This window comes from Oncorhynchus mykiss, chromosome 2 (assembly GCF_013265735.2).
Source record: "Oncorhynchus mykiss isolate Arlee chromosome 2, USDA_OmykA_1.1, whole genome shotgun sequence".
NCBI classification, from domain to species: Eukaryota; Metazoa; Chordata; class Actinopteri; order Salmoniformes; family Salmonidae; genus Oncorhynchus; species Oncorhynchus mykiss.
The window spans coordinates 73,377,218-73,396,458 of record NC_048566.1 but is presented as its reverse complement, the minus strand read 5'-3'; the positions used below and the strand labels follow the sequence as shown (position 1 = coordinate 73,396,458).

General features: G+C 42.2%; 1 protein-coding gene across 4 annotated transcripts; it reads left to right on the top strand.

The window, feature by feature from the left end:
- The first annotated feature begins 10,861 nt into the window (after positions 1-10,861).
- Positions 10,862-18,284, top strand: znf592 (zinc finger protein 592). 4 transcript variants are annotated; one of them, XM_036955180.1, is made up of 10 exons: positions 10,862-11,153; positions 11,662-11,735; positions 11,828-14,135; positions 14,250-14,428; positions 14,523-14,696; positions 14,815-14,974; positions 15,080-15,184; positions 15,546-15,658; positions 15,952-16,108; positions 16,208-18,284. In XM_036955180.1, exons 3-10 carry the CDS (start codon positions 11,847-11,849, stop codon positions 16,685-16,687), a joined length of 3,657 nt encoding a protein of 1,218 aa, XP_036811075.1. In that variant the 5' UTR covers positions 10,862-11,153; positions 11,662-11,735; positions 11,828-11,846; the 3' UTR covers positions 16,688-18,284. The 4 variants fall into 4 exon arrangements, with proteins under 4 accessions (XP_036811075.1, XP_036811058.1, XP_036811064.1 ...); XM_036955163.1 differs by having other exon boundaries at positions 15,080-15,352; XM_021571293.2 differs by having other exon boundaries at positions 10,863-11,153; positions 15,080-15,352; positions 15,952-16,090.
- Positions 18,285-19,241: the final 957 nt, after the last annotated feature.

Below are 19,241 nucleotides of genomic sequence, written 5' to 3'. Positions count from 1 at the left end.
TCTGGCAAATTCAGTTGCCCATTGCCAATCTATTTTGAGGCCCAGGATGTGCTCAATGTGTTAAGATGTTCACAGAAGCAGTTATGGAGCTTAGCATCTAATGTCTAATGCAGTTCTGCTATCAAAAATTGAAATTTGCCCTCAAAAATGTGTAATTTTAATAAGATTGATTAGTGTTCATCCACTGAAAGTTAAATCCTAGAATGAACTGGTCATAAGACACCAACATAATGTTATTCATAAATAATCAGTGAAATACATTAATGTGCAAAACACTGCACTGTTTACATCATCTGGCCTTTAGCAGCCTGGATAAGATATCCAGAGACCTATTCAAAACAGCTGAGATTTCACACAATTGAAACATCTATTCAAACCAAAGATTCAAGGCCCATTTAACCTAGAGGAAACAATCAGAGGCTATAGATATTATTTATTTGAATGTTTTTATTTAACCAGATGTCACGAAGAGATTTACATATTTTCACAAGCTAAGCGTCAGTATAGAATGCTGTTCATCGACTACAGCTCATCATTTAACAAACTTGTCATTAAGCTCGAGACCCCGGGTCTCGACCCCGCCCTGTGCTACTGGGTCCTGGACTTCCTGACGGGCCGCCCTCAGTTGGTGAAGGTAGGAAACAACAGCTCCACCTGTTAGAGGAATTTAACTCCTACAGTGGGGAGAACAAGTATTTGATACACTGCCGATTTTGCAGGTTTTCCTACTTACAAAGCATGTAGAGGTCTGTCATTTTTTATCATAGGTACACTTCAACTGAATCTAAAAAAAAATCCAGAAAATCACAATGTATGATTTTAAGTAATTAATTTGCATTTTATTTCATGGCATAAGTTTTTGATACATCAGAAAAGCAAAACTTAATATTTGGTACAGAAACCTTTGTTTGCAATTACAGAGATCATACGTTTCCTGTAGTTCTTGACCAGGTTTGCACACACTGCAGCAGGGATTTTGGCCCACTCCTCCACACAGACCTTCTCCAGATCCTTCAGGTTTCGGGGCTGTCGCTGGGCAATACGGACATTCAGCTCCCTCCAAAGATTTTCTATTGGGTTCAGGTCTGGAGACTGGCTAGGCCACTCCAGGACCTTGAGATGCTTCCTTCGGAGCCACTCCTTAGTTGCCCTGGCTGTGTGTTTCGGGTCGTTGTCATGCTGGAAGACCCAGCCACGACCCATCTTCAATGCTCTTACTGAGGGAAGGTATGGGGCGATACATGGCCCCATCCTCCCCTCAACACGGTGCAGTCGTCCTGTCCCCTTTGCAGAAAAGCATCCCCAAAGAATGATGTTTCCACCTCCATGCTTCACGGTTGGGATGGTGTTCTTGGGGTTGTATCCTTCTTCTTCCTCCAAACACGGCGAGTGGAGTTTAGACCAAAAAGCTTTATTTTTGTCTCATCAGTCCACATGACCTTCTCCCATTCCTCCTCTGGATCATCCAGATGGTCATTGGCAAACTTCAGTCAGGCCTGGACATGCGCTGGCTTGAGCAGGGTGACCTTGTGTGCACTGCAGGATTTTAATCCATGACTGCGTAGTGTGTTACTAATGGTTTTCTTTGAGACTGTAGTCCCAGCTCTCTTCAGGTCATTGACCAGGTCCTGCCATGTAGTTCTGGGCTCATCTCATCTCAAATGTATATACTGTACTCTATACCATCTACTGCATCTTGCCTATGCCGTTCGGCCATCACTCACCCATATATATTTTTTATGTACATATTCTTATTCATTCCTTTACACTTGTGGGTACAAGGTAGTTGTTGTGAAATTGTTAGATTTCTTGTTAGATATTACTCCATGGTCGGAACTAGAAGCACAAGCATTTCGCTACACTCGCATCAACATCTGCTAATTGTGACAAATTAAATTTGATTTGATTTTATATTATATTTTTTTAGGTGAGTCCTGGCCAAGAAAGCAGCATGTGTATGTATATGCCTGAGACATAACATAATGAATTGACGTTAAACCAGTGCAAAAAGCATTAAAAAACGAATGAGGTTTCATAGCAGTGAATAGCTACAGTAAAGCTGCATTTTACTCAAAAACATTTTCAATTGGCACCCTCACCACCCAACCTGGTCTCAAAGCATTTTGTATTTTTCTGTATGTAAATCAAAGATACTGGTATGATATGGTACATAAGACAGGTGGTTACTTATGGCAAAAACGAAAGGAGGGTGAATGTTCGGAGCTGGGTGTATAACGCAAACATCTAGCATCCCAAAGGTTGTGAGTTCAAATCTCATCTCGGATAACTTCAGCATTTTATCTAATTAGCACATTGTCAACTACTTACTACTTTTTAGCTACTTCGCAACTACTGAACATGCTAACTAATCCTTCCCCTATCCCTTTACGTACAAATAATATGAAATGCTCTGAGACAAAGTTGCTCCACCTACCACCGCCAGTACCTGCCCTAGAACACAACACACACCAGCAACCTAGACTCTAGACAAACACCCCCAGCTAAAATCCAAAATCCCCCCAAAAATCGCCCCAAGAAAAGGCAAAGGTTATGAAAGGCTTCAGGTTTACATTTGCGTATTTGAGACAGATTGATAGTAAAACACATTAACACGAGTATACAAATGACGATGTGGATCTCAGTTAATCAATCTACTTTCACTGGATGGCTCACACGTTCTAAAGAAGCCTATAGGACTACAACTTTGCTTTCCCAGAGACTAGGCTACTACTACGCTAAATAGCTGACGATTACAAAAACAGACCAAAAACAGTGACAAACAAAACTTCTGATGAAAGAAAGAGAACAGTTAGCCACTGCATTTACAAATACACAGTGAATATGAGTAGAAATGCAAATACATCAACTTAAACACAGGAAGCACCAGCGCCTCAGTCAATAAAAAAGTGGAAGATGACGCAGATGCTAAGCTACAGGACTGTTTTGCCTGCACAGACAGGATTATGTTCCCGGGATTCCTCCGATGGCATTGAGGAGTACACCACATCCGTCACTGGCTTCATCAATAAGTGCATCGATGACGTCATCCCCACAGTGACTGTACGTACATACCCCAACCAGAAGCCATGGATTACAGGCAACATCCTCACTGAGCTAAAGGGTAGAGCTGCAGCTTTCATGGAGCGGGACTCTAACTCAGAAGCTTATAAGAAATTCCGCTATGCCCTCCGACGAACCATCAAACAGGCAAAGCGTCAATACAGAACTAAGATTGAATCGTACTACACCTGCTCCGACGCTCGTCGGATGTGGCAGGGCTTGCAAACTATTACAGACTACAAAGGGAAGCACAGATGCGAGCTGCCCAGTGACACAAGCCTATCAGACAAGCTAAATTACTTCTATGCTCACTTCAAGGCAAGCAACACTGAAGCATGCATGAGAGCATCAGCTGGACAGCTGTGTGATCATGCTCTCTGTAGCAGATGTGAGTAAGACCTTTAAACAGGTCAACATTCACAAGGCTGCAGAGCCAGACGGATTACTAGGACATGTACTCCGAGCATGCTATGACCAACTGGAAAGTGTCTTCACTGACATTTTCAACCTGTCCCTGAGTCTGTAATATCAACATGTTTCAAGCAGACCGCCAAAGTCCCTGTGCCCAAGAACACTAAGGTAACCTTCCTAAATGACTACAGACCTGTAGCACTCACAGCTCTAGCCATGAAGTGCTTTGAAAGGCTGGTCATGGCTCACATCAACACCATTATCCCAAAAACCCTAGACCCACTCCAATTTGCATACCGCCCCAACAGATCCAAAGATGATGCAATCTCTATTGCACTCCGCACTGACCTTTCCAACCTGGACAAAAGGAACACCTGTGTGAGAATGCTATTCATTGACTACAGCTCAGCGTTCAACACCATTGTGCCCTCAAAGTTCATCACTAAGCTAGGGAACCTGGGACGAAACAAACCCCTCTGCAACTGGATCCTGGACTTCCTGACGGGCCGCCCCCTGCTGATCCTCAACACGGAGACCACTCAGGGGTGTGTGCTCAGTCCCCTCCTGCACTCCCTGTTCACTCATGAATGCACGGCCAGGCACGACTCCAACACCATCATTAAGTTTGCCGACGACACAACAGTGGTAGGCCTGATCACCAACAACGATGAGACAGCCTATAGGGAGGAGGTCAGAGACCTGGCCGAGTAGTGCCAGTATAACAACCTCTTCCTCAATGTGATCAAGACAAAGAAGATGATCGTGGAATACAGGAAAAAGAGGACAGAGCACGCCCCCACTCTCATCGACAGGGCTGTAGTGGAGCAGGTTGAGAGCTGCAAGTTCCTTAGTGTCCACATCACCAACAAACTATCATGGTCCAAACACACCAAGACAGTCGTGAAGAGGGCACGACAAAGCCTATTCCCCCTCAGGAGACTGAAAAGATTTGGCATGGGTCCTCAGATCCTCAAAAAGTTCTACAGCTGCACTATCGAGAGCATCACTGCCTGGTATGGCAACTGCTCGGCTTCCGACTGCAAGGCACTACAGAGGGTAGTGCATACGGCCCTGGGGCCAAGCTTCCTGCAATCCAGGACCTCTATACCAGGCGGTGTCAGAGGAAGGCTCTAAAAATTGTCAAAGACTCCAGCCACACTCATAATAGACTGTTCTCTCTGCTACCGTGAAGCAATCGGTACCAGAGCGCCAAGTCTAGGTCCCTGAGGCTTCTTAACAGATTCTACCCCGAAGCCATAAGACTCCTGTACAGCTAATCAAATGGCTACCCAGACTATTTGCATTGCCCCCCCCCCCCCCCCCCCCCCCCCTTTACGCTGCTGCTACTCTCTGTTTATTATCTATGCATAGTCACTTTAACTCTACCTTCATGTACATATTACCTCAATTATCTCAACTAACCTGTGCCCCCACACATTGACTCTGTACCGGTACCCCTGTATATATCCTCGCTACTGTTATTTTACTTGTTATTTTTAATATTATTTTTTACTTAACACTTATTTTTCTTAAAACTGCGTTGTTGTTTATGGGCTTATAAGTAAGCATTTCACTGTAAGGTCTACTACGCCTGTTGAATTCGGCGCATGTGACAAATACAATTTGATTTGATTTGAACCAATCACATTAATGAAGCGGTTTCCTCTATCTGCTTGGACCCCCAAAGCCTCTCCACACAGCGTAGGCCTAATTGGGCAAAAAAAGTCAAAACAAAGGACAATGTAACAGTGATACCTTCCAAAGCAATACACATTTGGATTCTGTCAAAAGGGAACAAACACACATTGATACAGTTGAAGTAACAAACATAGGCCTACCTTCTGAGCACAGTCGACCCCAACCAAACAATTGCCTTCAAGCCAAACAAACACAGCAACACCGCAGCAGCACAGACCTTCAAATAAATCATGCAGAAAAGCTAATATACATGCTTTTGTCACTTCTAGATTAGACTACTGTAATCCTCTACTCTCCAGCTACGCGGATAAGGCACTAAATAAACTTTCATTATTGCTAAATACGGCTGATAAAATCTTGACTAGAATCCCCCAAAATGTATCATATTACTCCAGTGCTAGCCTCTCTACACTGGCTTCCTGTTAAGGCTTGGGCTGATTTCAAGGTTTTACTATTAATCTACATAGCATTACATGGACTTGCTCCTACCTATCTTTCCGATTTGGTCCTGCCATGCGTACTGTACGCTACGGTCACAAGAGGCAGGCCTCCTTATTGTGCCAAGAATATCTAAGCAAACAGTTGGAGGCAGGGCTTTCTCCTATAGTGCTCAATTTGTATGGAATGGTCTGCCTATCCATGTGAAAGATGCAGACTCGCCCAGGGGTGCAGTCTGGCACAGGGGTACAAAGGTGAACGGCAACGCACTGGAGTGACAAACCGCCCTTGCTGTCTCTGCCTGGGCGGCTCCCCTCCCTCCACTGGGAATCTCTGCCTCTCACCCTATTATAGGGGCTGAGTCACTTACCAGCGCTCTTCCATGCAGTCCCTATGAATGGTGCGTCACGTTGTGCCAGGTTTTTTTTGCTATACTCAACTTGAGTGGGTTGAATCACTGACGTGATCTTCCTGGATGGTTTCAAGGCCTCTCGGGCTCGTGCGGTGGAGGAGATCTTCGTGGGCTATACTCAGCCTTGTCTCAGGGTAGTAAGTTGGTGGTCTGTTGATATACCTCTAGCGGTGTGGGGGCTGTGCTTTGGCAAAGTAGGTGGGGTTATGTCCTGCCTGGTTGGACCTGTCCGGGATATCGTCGGACAGGGCCACAGTGTACCCACCTAACGATATCCCCTGACAGGGCCACAGTGTCCCCCGACCTCCCCCTGTCTCAGCCTCCAGTGTCTATGCTGCAAAAGTCTATGTGCCGGGGGGTGTGGCTCAGTCTGTCCTATCTGGTGAAATTCTTCTGTCTTATCTGGTGTCCTATGTGAACTTAAGTATGCTCCTTCTAATTCTCCCATCTCTATCTCTCTCTCCCCCCTCCCGGAGGACATGAGCCCTAGAACCAAGCCTCAGAACTATCTGGCCTGATAACTCCTGGCTGTCCCCGTCCCCAGTCCAACTGTTCGTGCTGCTGATCCAGCTTCTGCTGTTTTGCCCGTGGCTATGGAACACTGACCTGACCTGTTCACAAGAGGTGCTACCTTGACGTGCTGCTGCTCCAGTTTCAACTGTTCTGCTTGTGGCAGTGGAATCCTGACCTGTTCACCGGACGTGATACCTTATCCCGGACTTGCTGTTTTCAACTCTCTCTCTCTCTCTCTCTTACTCCCTCTCTCTCTCTCTCTCTCTCTCTCTCTCTCTCTCTCTCGCTCTCTCTCTCTCACTCTCTAACGCACCTGCTGTCTCAACTGCTGAATGCTCGACTATGAAAAGCCATCTGGCATATACTCCTGAGGTCCTGTTGCACCCTTGACAACCACTGTGTTTATTATTTGACCCTGCTGGTCATCTATATCTACATTTGAACATCTTGAAGAATGATCTGGCCTTAAATGGCCATGTACTCTTATAATCTCCACCCGGCACAGCCAGAAGAGGACTGGCCACCTATCAGAGCCTAGTTCCTCTCTAGGTTTCTTCCTAGGTTCCTGCCATTCTAGGGAGTTTTTCCTACCCGCCGTGCTTCTACATCTGCATTGCTTGCTGTTTGGAGCTTTAGGCCGGGCTTCTGTATAAGCACTTTGTGACAGCTGCTGATATAAAAAGGGCTTTATAAATACATTTGATTTGTTTTGATTTATGCTTTTATGCTGCTTGAACTGTCTGTTATTTAGGGTCCCATTGGAAACACTGACCAAAATTGGGATTCCTATCCTAATCGTACCCTGTCACACAATGCAGTGTAAAAAATGTCCTCCTCACCAGGAGGGATCAACCAATTAAGTTTTCTGTGGCTAATAAAACAATTTTCCACCACCATTTTCAGATTTTAAGACACCTTATGATGTTGCACACCCTTGGCTGTTGTCGGAAAATCTGAAAATGGTTGTGTAAAAATTTTGTTTTAAGACAATACACATATTTGTCCTGTTTTTTTTTCAGATGGCACACCATTAACTGCCCTGTGCTTCGCTGTCCATGCATAGGCTATAGCCTACTCTACTCTACAGAAAGCCAGCATGTGCAGGCGGGAGCGGAATTAAGAAATCGGTCCCGTGCATACTTCTATTGTGTACCATGACAGTGAAGCCTGTAATGTTAGAGCTGTTTATTGCTGTGTCCATGTGAAAGGTAGGGAATTAGCTGGAGAAACTGACAGATCAATAATGTTACATTACCATAGGGACTAATAAAAGTCACATTTCACTGAAATAACGTCAGAATTTCAATCTTCAATCGTTTGGCTGATAGTTTCATCCTTTGATTCAGGTCTAGTCTGATTGAGACAAAAGAATAGCTAATGTTAGCCAACTTTTGGCCAGTTCTCTCTCTAGCTGGTACATCAACTGGCGAAAGCTAACCAAGTTTACTTCTGAAACAGGACAAAACAAAGGCTACAAACCATTTCTATACAAACAACAACTGTTAGATAGTAATAATAGCCACCTCAAATCTATATCTAACAGATAGCTGGAAGCTAAAAACTGACCTGGCTGTGGTAGCTACTAGCTAGCATAGCTAATTAATTCATCTCAATTCAGAGGGGATGAAACATTAGCTAACATTACATGTTAGTTACAATACTAGCTCAGCACTGGGAATAAATACTAGTTTTGTTTAAAAGATCAGTTAACTAAAGAGTAGCCAGTTTCCGCTCTGCTTGATTTTACAACAATTTAGAACACCTACTCAGTCAAGGGTTTTTCTTTATTTTTACTATTTTATATATTATAGAATAAGTGAAGACATCAACATTATGAAATAACACATATGGAATCATGTAGTAACCAGAAAGGTGTTAAACAAATCAAAATATAATTTTTAAATCTTTAAATAGCCACCCTTTGCCTTGATGACAGCTTTGCACATGCTTGGCATTCTCTCAACCAGCTTCATGAGGTAGTCACCTGGAATGCATTTAAATTAACAGGTGTGCCTTCTTAAAGGTTAATTTGTGGAATTTGAGCCAATTAGTTGTGTTGTGACAAGGTAGAGGGGTATACAGAAGATAGCCCTATTTGGTAAAAGACCAAGTCAATATTATGGCAAGAATAACTCAAATAAGCAAAGAGACAGTCCATCATTACTTTAAAATCTCTACAGGATCAGTGTCCCCCCCATGGGACGGTTAAGCTAACATAGGCTAATGTGATTAGCATGAGGTTGTAAGTAACATAAACATTTCCCAGGACATAGACATATCCGATATGGGCAGAAAGCTTAAACTCTTGTTAATCTAACTGCACTGTCCAATTTACAGTAGCTATTACAGTGAAATAATACCTTAATATTGTTTGAGGAGAGTGCACAATTATGAACATGAAAATGCATGAATAAACCAATTAGGCACATTTGGGCAGTGTTGATACAACATTTTTACAGATATTCAATAGTTCATTGGATCAGTCTAAAACTTTGCACATACACTGCTGCCATCTAGTGGTCAAAAATATGTATTTGTATTATGTTTTACCGTATCTAATGTGTTGATGTTGAGATGTGTCTGTTTTTCCTACATTAACTTCACATTTCCACAAACTTCAAAGTGTTTCCTTTCAAATGGTATCAAGAATATGCATATCTTTGCTTCAGGTCCTGAGCTACAGGCAGTTAGATTTGGGTATGTCATTTTAGGCGAAAGTTCATTAGAGTTCCAAGCCTCAGAAATTGCAGCCCAAAATAAATGCTTCACAGAGTAAAAGTAACAGACACATCTCAACATCAATTGTTCGGAGGAGACTGTGAATCAGGCCTTCATGGTCGAATTGCTGCAAAGAAACCACTACTTAAGGACACCAATAAGAAGAAGAAACTTGCTTGGGACAAGAAACACAAGCAATGGACATGGGACCGGTGGAAATGTGTCCTTTGGTCTGGAGTCCAAATTGGAGATTTTTGGATCCAAAAGCTGTGTCTTTGTGAGACGCTGTGTGGGTGGACGGATGATCTCTGCATGTGTGGTTCCCACCGTAAAGCATGGAGGAGGAGGTGTTATGGTGTGGCAGTGCTTTGCTGGTGATACTGTCTGTGATTTATTTAGAATTCAAGGCACACTTAACCAGCATGGCTACCACAGCCCTCTGCAGCGATACGCCATCCCATCTGCTTTGCGCTTAATGGGACTATAATTTATTTTTCAACAGGACAATGGCCCAACACACCTCCAGGCTGTGTAAGGGTTATTTTACCAAGAAGGAGAGTGATGGACTGCTGCATTAGATGACCTGGCCTGCACAATCCCTCGACCTCAACCAAATTGAGATGGTTTTGGATGAGTCAGACTGCAGTGTGAAGGAAAAGCAGCCAACAAGTGCTCAGCATATGTTGGAATTCCTTCAAGACTGTTAGAAAAGCATTCCAGGTGAAGCTGTTTGAGAGAATGCCAATCGTGTGCAAAGCTGTCATCAAGGTAAAGGGTGGCTATTTGAAGAATATCAAATATAAAATATATATTGATTTGTTTAACACTTTTGGTTACTACATGATTCCATATGTGTTATTTCATGGTATGATGTCTTCACTATTATTCTACAATAGAGAAAATAGTAAAAATAAAGAAAAACCCTTGAATGAGTAGGTGTTCTAAAACTTTTGACCGGTAATGTACTTAAGTACCAAAAGTAAATGTAATCACTAAAATATACTTATGTATCAAAAGTAAAAGTACAAGTACAAGTATAAATCATTTCACATTTCTTATATTAAGCAAAGCAGATGGACACATTTTCTAGTTTTGATATTTACAGATAGCCAGGAGCATGCTCCAACTCTCAGAAATAATTTACAAACGCAGCATGTGTTTTGTGAGTCCGCCAGATCAGAGGCAGTAGGGATGACCAGGGATGTTATCTCGATAACTATGTGAATTAGACCATATTTCCTTTCCTGCTAACAATTCAAATCATCGAGTACTTTTGGGTGTCAGGGAAAATGTATGGAGTAAAAGGTACATTATTTTCTTTAGGAATATAGTGAAGTAAAATTAAAAGTTTACACCACTATGTGCAAATGCAATTCTGAAGTCTAATACATCAACAGCGCGATTTCAACTGATTCTTACCTTTTTTGTGTCAAATGAACTAATTATTGTATTTTGTTGAATTTATATAACAACATTCCAACCTTGTTTAGCATGATATATTCGAGTCCAATTGTGGCATGATTCCACTGTTTTCTGTCGGTTTGCATCAGTTTCATTGGGGGGCTTTTATTTTGAAGGCGATCCCTCGACTCCGCTATTGTTGCTCACGCTAATGTTGTTCACAACACACTGGTCTGGTGACGAAGGGGTGGACTGCCTTTTCTCATAACAATTACTGAAGCCTATCACATTGATAGCTTCCAATAGTTCATCAATTTGTGAATGATCAATACATTTTTACTACAGACTCGCTATATAACAGGACATGTTAGCGCCCGCGGGTTTCCTAGCAAGAAATCAATAAGCTAGCTAGCTGTTTTGTTGCAAAGGAAGAAGTCCACCCGAAAAGAACGAGGCCTGGGGAGAATTATGGCAGCAACACCGGTAGCTAATCGATAGATAGGTGAACTCTTCTTTTGTACTCATTATATGGTCGAATATATATTTAATCTCATAGCTAGATGATGTAGCTTGTCATTGAGTTAACGTTAGCTATGTTAGAACTGCAAGTGTCAAATATCCGAGCTAACTACACTTCTAACGTTACTTTAGCTTGCTTGCTAACTAACAGCTATCTCTAGCCTCTGTATACACATATACGCTTTATTTAGCTACAGTTTCACCAGCTCTCTTGTAGTATAATACGTTTGATGAGATATATTATAGCCAGCAAATTATTTTGACGTTAAACTTCAATAATCTACACTTTGTTGTGGCTAGCTTGCCAGCTGGAGATTTGTTAACGTTTTCTAGCTAGCTAAGTAGCCACTTGGGTCAAGTGCTAGGCGAAGTTATTTGACAGCTAGTTAGCTAACGTTGGTGAGCCAAAATGTTTAGCATTACAAGGTAGCTAGTTAGTGCACTTTAAAGTAAACATAATTCATATTAATTGATCTCCGGTATCTGCACAGAGGGAGCGTCCCATAATGACACCAACTGACAACCTTGCAGAATTTTAGCAACAAACATAAACAAGAGCCAAATGGTAAAGAACTCTCCAACGTCACTGTCCTCAGGGAATATGCCATATATCTTGTAAGTTTATGTGCTTATGTTTTAACTCTGTGTTTTACTCAGGTTTTGCAAGCATTCGAACATGGGTGACATGAAGACCCCTGATTTTGATGATCTTTTGGCTGCCTTTGACATCCCCGATGCCACCAGTTTGGATGCCAAAGAGAACATCCAGGAGAGTCACGATGAGGCAGAAGGTCAGCTGAAACACACAGGGATGTGTATGGATGACAGCTTATCTGTTCACCAAGCTGTGGGTGCATCTGATGTACCTGCTGTCAGTGTTATAGTGAAGAACACAAGTCGCCAGGAGTCGTCTGATAGTGGTGGAGAGAGAGAGGGCCCACACTTTGGACACCCATTGCAAAATGGTTTCAGGGGGTCAGGGGCCGCCATGGAGTCTCATCAGATAGACCACAGTGGTTCTAAGTCTTTTGTGTCTGCTTTGAATGGGGGTGGCTCAAGAGGGCTCTTAGGGAAGACCCCCGTCCAGCACAAACTTGAAGGAACGCCATCCTTCTCACAGTCCTTTTCCCAGTTCAGCCCCATCTCTAGTCCAGAATCTGAAGACAGCCGAAGCAATGGAGTTGATATCCGTCCAAAACAAGAGAGACCCTACTTCCCTGCTGCCTCTATATTTATGTCTGCAGAACCCCCAATGTCAGACAATCAGAAAAAACAGCTGTCTTACAGCATGTTTGACAAGTGCCATGAAGTAGACTGTGACGTACCTGAGAACCTTCCAAGGAGCAAAGGAGAATCTATCAAAGCAGAGGATACCAGGACAGAGAAGCCTGACAGTAATGTCAGTGACCAGAAGGTAAAGGGAGATTGTCATAGTAGTGCAATGCTCCTTACAAATGATCATAACAATATTGTGTCAAGCAGTAACGTTAATATAGTGGCAGCGTCTAATATGCCCACCTCTCATCCATGTGTCAAAACTCCAACATCAAAACTATCGTCATGCCTTGAGGCATTAGTGGCTCTAAATGCCAGAAAGGATCCCAGTGAACAACCAAACTATCAAGATCTATCATTGGCTCATGATGACAACATAAAGGTTAGTCCTAAAGTGCCCATGTCACCACAAAGTCCCAGGAGTCCTCTTGAAGCTGTGAAGCGGTTAATGAAACCACCTGACAGTCCTGTAAGCATTTGCAGTAACAGCAGTGGCAAGGGATCCCCTGCACTGGCATCTGGCTCACCCCCAGCCATACCGAGGGTCAGGATAAAGACCATTAAAACCACGACTGGGCAAATCCAGCGCACTGTTACCAGTGTAGTACCTGATTCAGAAAACGAGGACGTTCACTCTGTTGAGTCCTCTCCATCCCAGAGTATGATTGTTGAGGATGCCTACCCTAGTTTGTCTCCCTATCCCTCTCATAATGTGATAAGTGATATTATTGTTGATATGCCCATCAAAAGTACACCAGTTGGTGCTCTGCCCTCAAAGGTTACTGATACTAAATTAGAGGGGAACTCCAAGAGGCCAGGACAAATGCAGTCCGCAACTATTTTTCATAATACAAGTAGTCCTGTTATGAGGTCTATGCCAGTTGCCCAGCATGGGCCTTCTACACAAAAGAGGATTTCATCAGTTCAAACAGGCAACTCTCCCAATACAAGCTTGCTTCCCAAGGCAATGCACTTAGCTAACCTGAACCTAGTCCCTCACAGTGTTGCTGCCTCAGTCGCAGCACGCTCCACCTCCCATCAACAGAGCCAACAACACACGCTTTCCTCTTCTATGGTGTGCAGCACTGTCCCATTGGTACACCAAGTGAAAAAAGCTGCCCCTAATCCACGTGCTGCCATTCCTAGCACAGCAGCAGGAACTTTAAACAGACTGTTAAATAATGCCAACCCTGTACCCACATATGTACCCAACCTAAACCCACCACCTGAGAGCAACATCAACTTGCCACCACGTGGATATTGTTGCCTGGAGTGTGGGGACTCCTTTGGGGTAGAGAGGAGTCTTGTTTATCATTATGGCAGGAGGAGTGTGCACATTGAAGTAGCCTGCACCCACTGTGCTAAGACCATGGTATTCTTCAACAAGTGTGCCCTGCTGGCACATGCACGGGAACATAAGAACAAAGGTGTGGTGATGCAGTGCACACAGCTCTCCATGAAGCCCATAGCAGAGGGACAGATGTTTGCACCCTTGATCACTGAATCCTCTGTGCATGTGGGCTCCCATGTGCCCCCATTATCCTCACCTAAAAGCCAACCAGTCATGCCCCTCTATCCAGACAAAGTCATCCGCCACAGACTCCGCTGCCTCGAGTGTAACAAGCAGCTATCGGACTACAAAGGTCTCGCAGGCCATTACCAGAGGTTGTCGGAAGAAATGGAGGGACTGGTGAGAAATAATTCAATTGAAAATAATTATAATTGCTGAAATGTTCAGTATCATAGGCCAGGTAAAAATGAGAGTATTTCTATATGTTTTGCTCTGTGTTATTTTGTCATATAGATGTGTAAGGTGTGCTCAATGCTGCTACCCAACAAGTGCAGCTACCGGGCTCACCAGCGTATTCATGCCCACAAGTCCCCTTATTGCTGCCCTGAGTGTGGTGCGCTGAGTCGCTCTGTGGATATACAGAAGCATGTGAAGGAGAACTGTCTTCACTATGCACGCAAGGCTGGCTATAAGTAAGTCATTACTAAAGTATATGCTCAGTGGATACATAACACAAAACTATTCTTATAATGTTGTCCACTTTTTTGTAAATCCTTTTTCTTCTAGGTGTCTTCATTGTGATATGGTTTTCATGTCATTTAATGTGCAGAAGAGTCACATTGAGGAGAAACACTGTGAGGTCTTCTATAAGTGCACCATCTGTCCTGTTGCTTTCAAGTCTTCTGGTGGATGTGAAATGCATTTGACAACTAAGCACAATGCCAGCAAAGTGTCCCCTCAGTGAGTTTGTGTAACTAAATGCATGTTCTGAAATGGGCATATTTGCTAACACATCTTAAAGTTTGACGTGATTGATTTCAATGCTATTTGTTCCAATTGGGTTGTTTTTCTGTTCCAGGTTAATCTTCAAGTGTTCTTGTGAGACAGTGTTCAAGAAAAAGCAGTTATTGCTTCAGCACTTCTATCAGAATGCCAAAAAGCGTGCTACCTGTGTGTTCAAGTGCCCTGAGTGCACTTCAATCTTCACCCAAAAGCAGCCTTTAATGCAGCACTTCAAGGTATGGCATCATCATCATCTTCAATCTAGTCACATTGACATAAAAAGGGGCACATAATGCTCAGTTTTAGCTCTGTCTTTTAAAAGCTGTCTGTCTATATTACAGGGGGTACATGGAGGAATCTTCAAAGAGGAGGTGGAGAAAAGCACAAAACCACCTGAGATGACCGCACAGCACCAAGATGTTACCTCGGGATTCCACCAGCCAAAGGTAAACACTCCCATAAAATACTCAGATGGAACCAGAAAAAGGGCCAACTTGGGCGCTAGAGACAGCAAGCCCAATCTGAAGAATGCTGGCTGGAACTGTGGAGAGTGCCTACACTGGCTGCCTGACCGAGAAGCCTATGTCTCTCACATGAAGAAAAACCATGGGAGGGTGAGGATCAATTTTGTAATTCTATTGCGCATTCAAACAAATTTCTGTAGCATTTATACTATAGGACAGATTATAATTTAGGGACCACCTCAGATGTGGGATTTACAACCTTCAGGCCCCTTAATGAAATGAAATAATTCCCAAGTCAGCTCAACCCTTAATTAAGTAAATCTGCTCTCTGTGCATTCTGTAGTCATTGAAGAGTTATCCATGCCGGCAGTGTGAGAGGTCTTTCAATTCCTCTACAAGTTTGAGAAGACACATTCGCAATGACCACGATGGAAAGAAAAATACATTTACCTGCTGGTGAGGGTTTCATCCTGAAATCTACATTACAGGGCCCGGTTTCCCAAAAGCATCTTAAGGCTAAGTTCATCTTTGGAACCATAGGATCCTATTGTTCTAAGATTAACATAGCCTTAAGATGCTTTTGGGAAACTGGGCCCAGTACATTGCTTCCTGAAAGATTGGGGCATAACTGGCACTTATTGGCTGCTGGGTGGCTCCACAGTAAATGGACAAACATGTAAAAAACAAAACGGTGGTTACCACATTTTATGACTATTTTTAGTATGATATCATTTATTCTTATTGTGCAGGTATTGCACAGATGAGAGGACAACATTCACTACAAACATCTTGTTGAAGAACCACATCAGTTTGATGCATGGGATCAAAAATCCAGACTTCAGTCTGTTAAAATCAGCCCCTCTGGATAGCAGTAAAGCCTTGGGAGAGGTGATTTTTCTTTTAAAAGTAATACCAATATGTATGATCTTCATTTCTTCAGCATTTTACACATTGTCAAAAAATATACACTTTTTAAATAGAATGATCTTTAACTTTGATATGCAGGGACCTGTTTCAAAGAGACCTGCTGTTGAGTCTGAGGGAGAGGGGCAGGAAGGCGCTGCCCTAGAAGGCTCCCCCGCCAAGCGTCTGAAACATCAGTTTCGCTGCTCAAAGTGTGGCTTCACCACAGAGGATGGCACACAGTTCCAGAAGCACATACCTCAGCATAAAACTGATGAAAACACTCCCCAATGCCTGCACTGTGGATTATGTTTTGCGTCCCAGCTATCTCTCAACAGACACCTGTTTATTGTGCACAAAGTCAAAGAGCCCGAAGAAGAGAGGAAAGAAAGGATGGACATGGAGTACGAGTGCAGAAAGAAGCAGGAAGAGGACGTGGGGAAAGCAGTGGGTGTGAATGAGAGAGAGGACTTGCCACCACCATTAGTTAAATCTGACCCCCAACGGGCAGAGGATCCAACCAGGTTGCACTGTGAGCCTGCAGTAAGACTGACTGTAAATCCACATACAGCTTTCACCTAGAGTTTCATGGATAGTGTCATCAGCAGGCAAAATAAAATCAATGAGAGCAATTTTGAACTTCATAAAAGCTGCGATTTCCATTTCCTTGGGTAATAGTAGTTTAACTTCAGATGCTTGACATGCTGCACTAAAGTGGTACCTTTTTTTTTATTTCATTTTTTGCCTTTAAACTAAATGCTTTTTGTGTTTCTCAAAGCCTTGGGACTGGCAGTTGTTCCAAATCAATTGGATAATTTTGGAAAAAGATTATAATGAATTATTTACTTTGTTTTACCTTTTGAAGCTTGCATGTTTTGTATTGTAATTCATGTATTAAAATGCCTCTGGTACATAACCACACCCACCTGTAAAGGCACAGGGTTTGGTTCATCAGTATTCTGTAGTGACCCCAGTTATATCAGTTACGTCCCTCAGGCTTACCTCACATTTAGTTTCATATCATGATGACTTTGCTTTAGTTTATGACAGCCATATCATATGCTTGGTTTCATATTTTTGGCCTTATAAAATACATAATAATAGATGGCGCTTCAAGCAGGTCGTGGCTATACTGGTGTCATGTAACAGTATTACAACTTCTATCATACTGTATGTTGAAATATTTACTCTTACCTAGGTACCATTTAGCACAGATTATATATTTTATATCCATTCCATACCAAAAATAGTTTCACATTCATTTATTATGAAAGCCGGCTAAACTACCCAAATAGCACTTTTCTACAAGATCAAATACAGGTGTTGGAGTTAAATGCCTTGCTAAAAGATATTACCTTTTTTTACTACTGATTTTGTAGCTTGGTAAAAGTGAGCTTTCATTCATTTAAAATGCTCTTATATCTATATTCATAGTAGTGGTGACTTGTCTTAGTGATGTCATTGATGTTTTTCTTGGTTAATTGTAATCTTTGGTGAGTGTGAGAAAGCATCTGTTTTGCAAGATAATGCAGGGTGTTGGAAGTGGCTCATTGCCAGCAGTGTACTAAGGCAATTAAAAGAGCAGTGATTTAAATGTAAAGGGTTAGAGCATGTCTGAGTGCATGGGAACATGTTGAAATAAGCTGATGATGGAGACCTGTGCAGCTGTATCTACCTCCATGGTGTATGGCAGTGATTGTTAAACTTGGGATGTTTTGGGAGATTTCACTTTTGTTGCAAGCAATGTAAAATTAATTGTTATTATTCTCAATGTATATCTCCCACAATATTAAATTTTATAAATTACTTTGGAGATTATTTATAGTCACATTGACTTATCCTGTAAACTTTCTATTAAAGTGCTGTATGAACTGTTCATTTTCTAGTGGTTATCTGATAGTGTTCATCCCAAACAGAGCCACTGTTAAAACGCAGTGTCTATGAAACTTCACATCTCAGTGTTTTTATATAGCCTGTCAAGAGAAACTTTGTACTTTTGATAATATGTACAATATTATGGACATGTAAGCTAATCCATGTACACAGTAGCTAATGAACCCTTTATATTTGCAGCATTTCTTAATCCTTCACATATATATTCAACCTGCATCGGCCATTGTGCCTTGCTGTAATGTTTACTTAAAATAACTGCAAATAAACACGAACGTGTCAGCATAAGCATCCTTTGTCCTGAAATGATCCCTTCTGTGATGAAAATGTGCTGGAGAAAAAAATGTTTGCCCTTCAGAAGGTTTTTTTCTCAGTCCAGTCAAACCAATATGGCTAGTGTCTCCCCAACCGACTGGACAATATGATGCGCCAAATCCAATCCCAGTCAAGTAATAAGCAGTAGCCAGCGGGGTTGATAATGAATGACTTAATCTCATTTCAATAAACGGCGCGTGATCATATAAATGCTGGTGCTGTGACACGAGAGCACGAAATTCCCAAGAGCAGAGCAAAAGGTGGTTTTAACCTTGACAAGTAGCCTACCATATTCTGTACACAAATACTGTAGTTTTAAAAAAAGGATGACGAGAGGCACATTGACCTGCAAATCGGGATTTATTTCTTGCTTTGTTCTACTCTCATACATAGGTATGACATCTTCGATGAGTCTCAATTTAAATGAACTTAGAAATAAAGTTTCAAACATCAAGGTAAATCAGAGGGGAAGTTTATGGGCAACTGGTAAGTTATTGTCATTTATAAAGTGTCACTAGAAATTATTTCAAAATTGAGGCTAGAGCAATTTATTACTTTACAATTTAATTTTGATGTCATGTTATATCACCATAATATGTTGGTTTAGTTTACTCTGAATAATTCCGTTTACTATTTGTGATTATTCATGTACTGATAACATTTTAAAATGTATATTTTGCCCTTAGGCCATTTCATGGGCAAGAAAAGTGTGGATAGCTCGTTTTTGGAATCTTCCTTCGGGGGTGGAAAAAAGATCCCTTTTGGAGTTCAGTCTGCCAACCCCAAGCGCAAGGCAGAGAGTTTGACAGAGCTGTTAATTGAAGAGGTGCTGAAAAGGGCTCTACAGATTCCGCAGAAACGGGGCATTAGATCGGGTGAGTTAAAAGGGGTTTAAGGTATCTACTGTGAGTGAATGGTGTATGTTGATGTT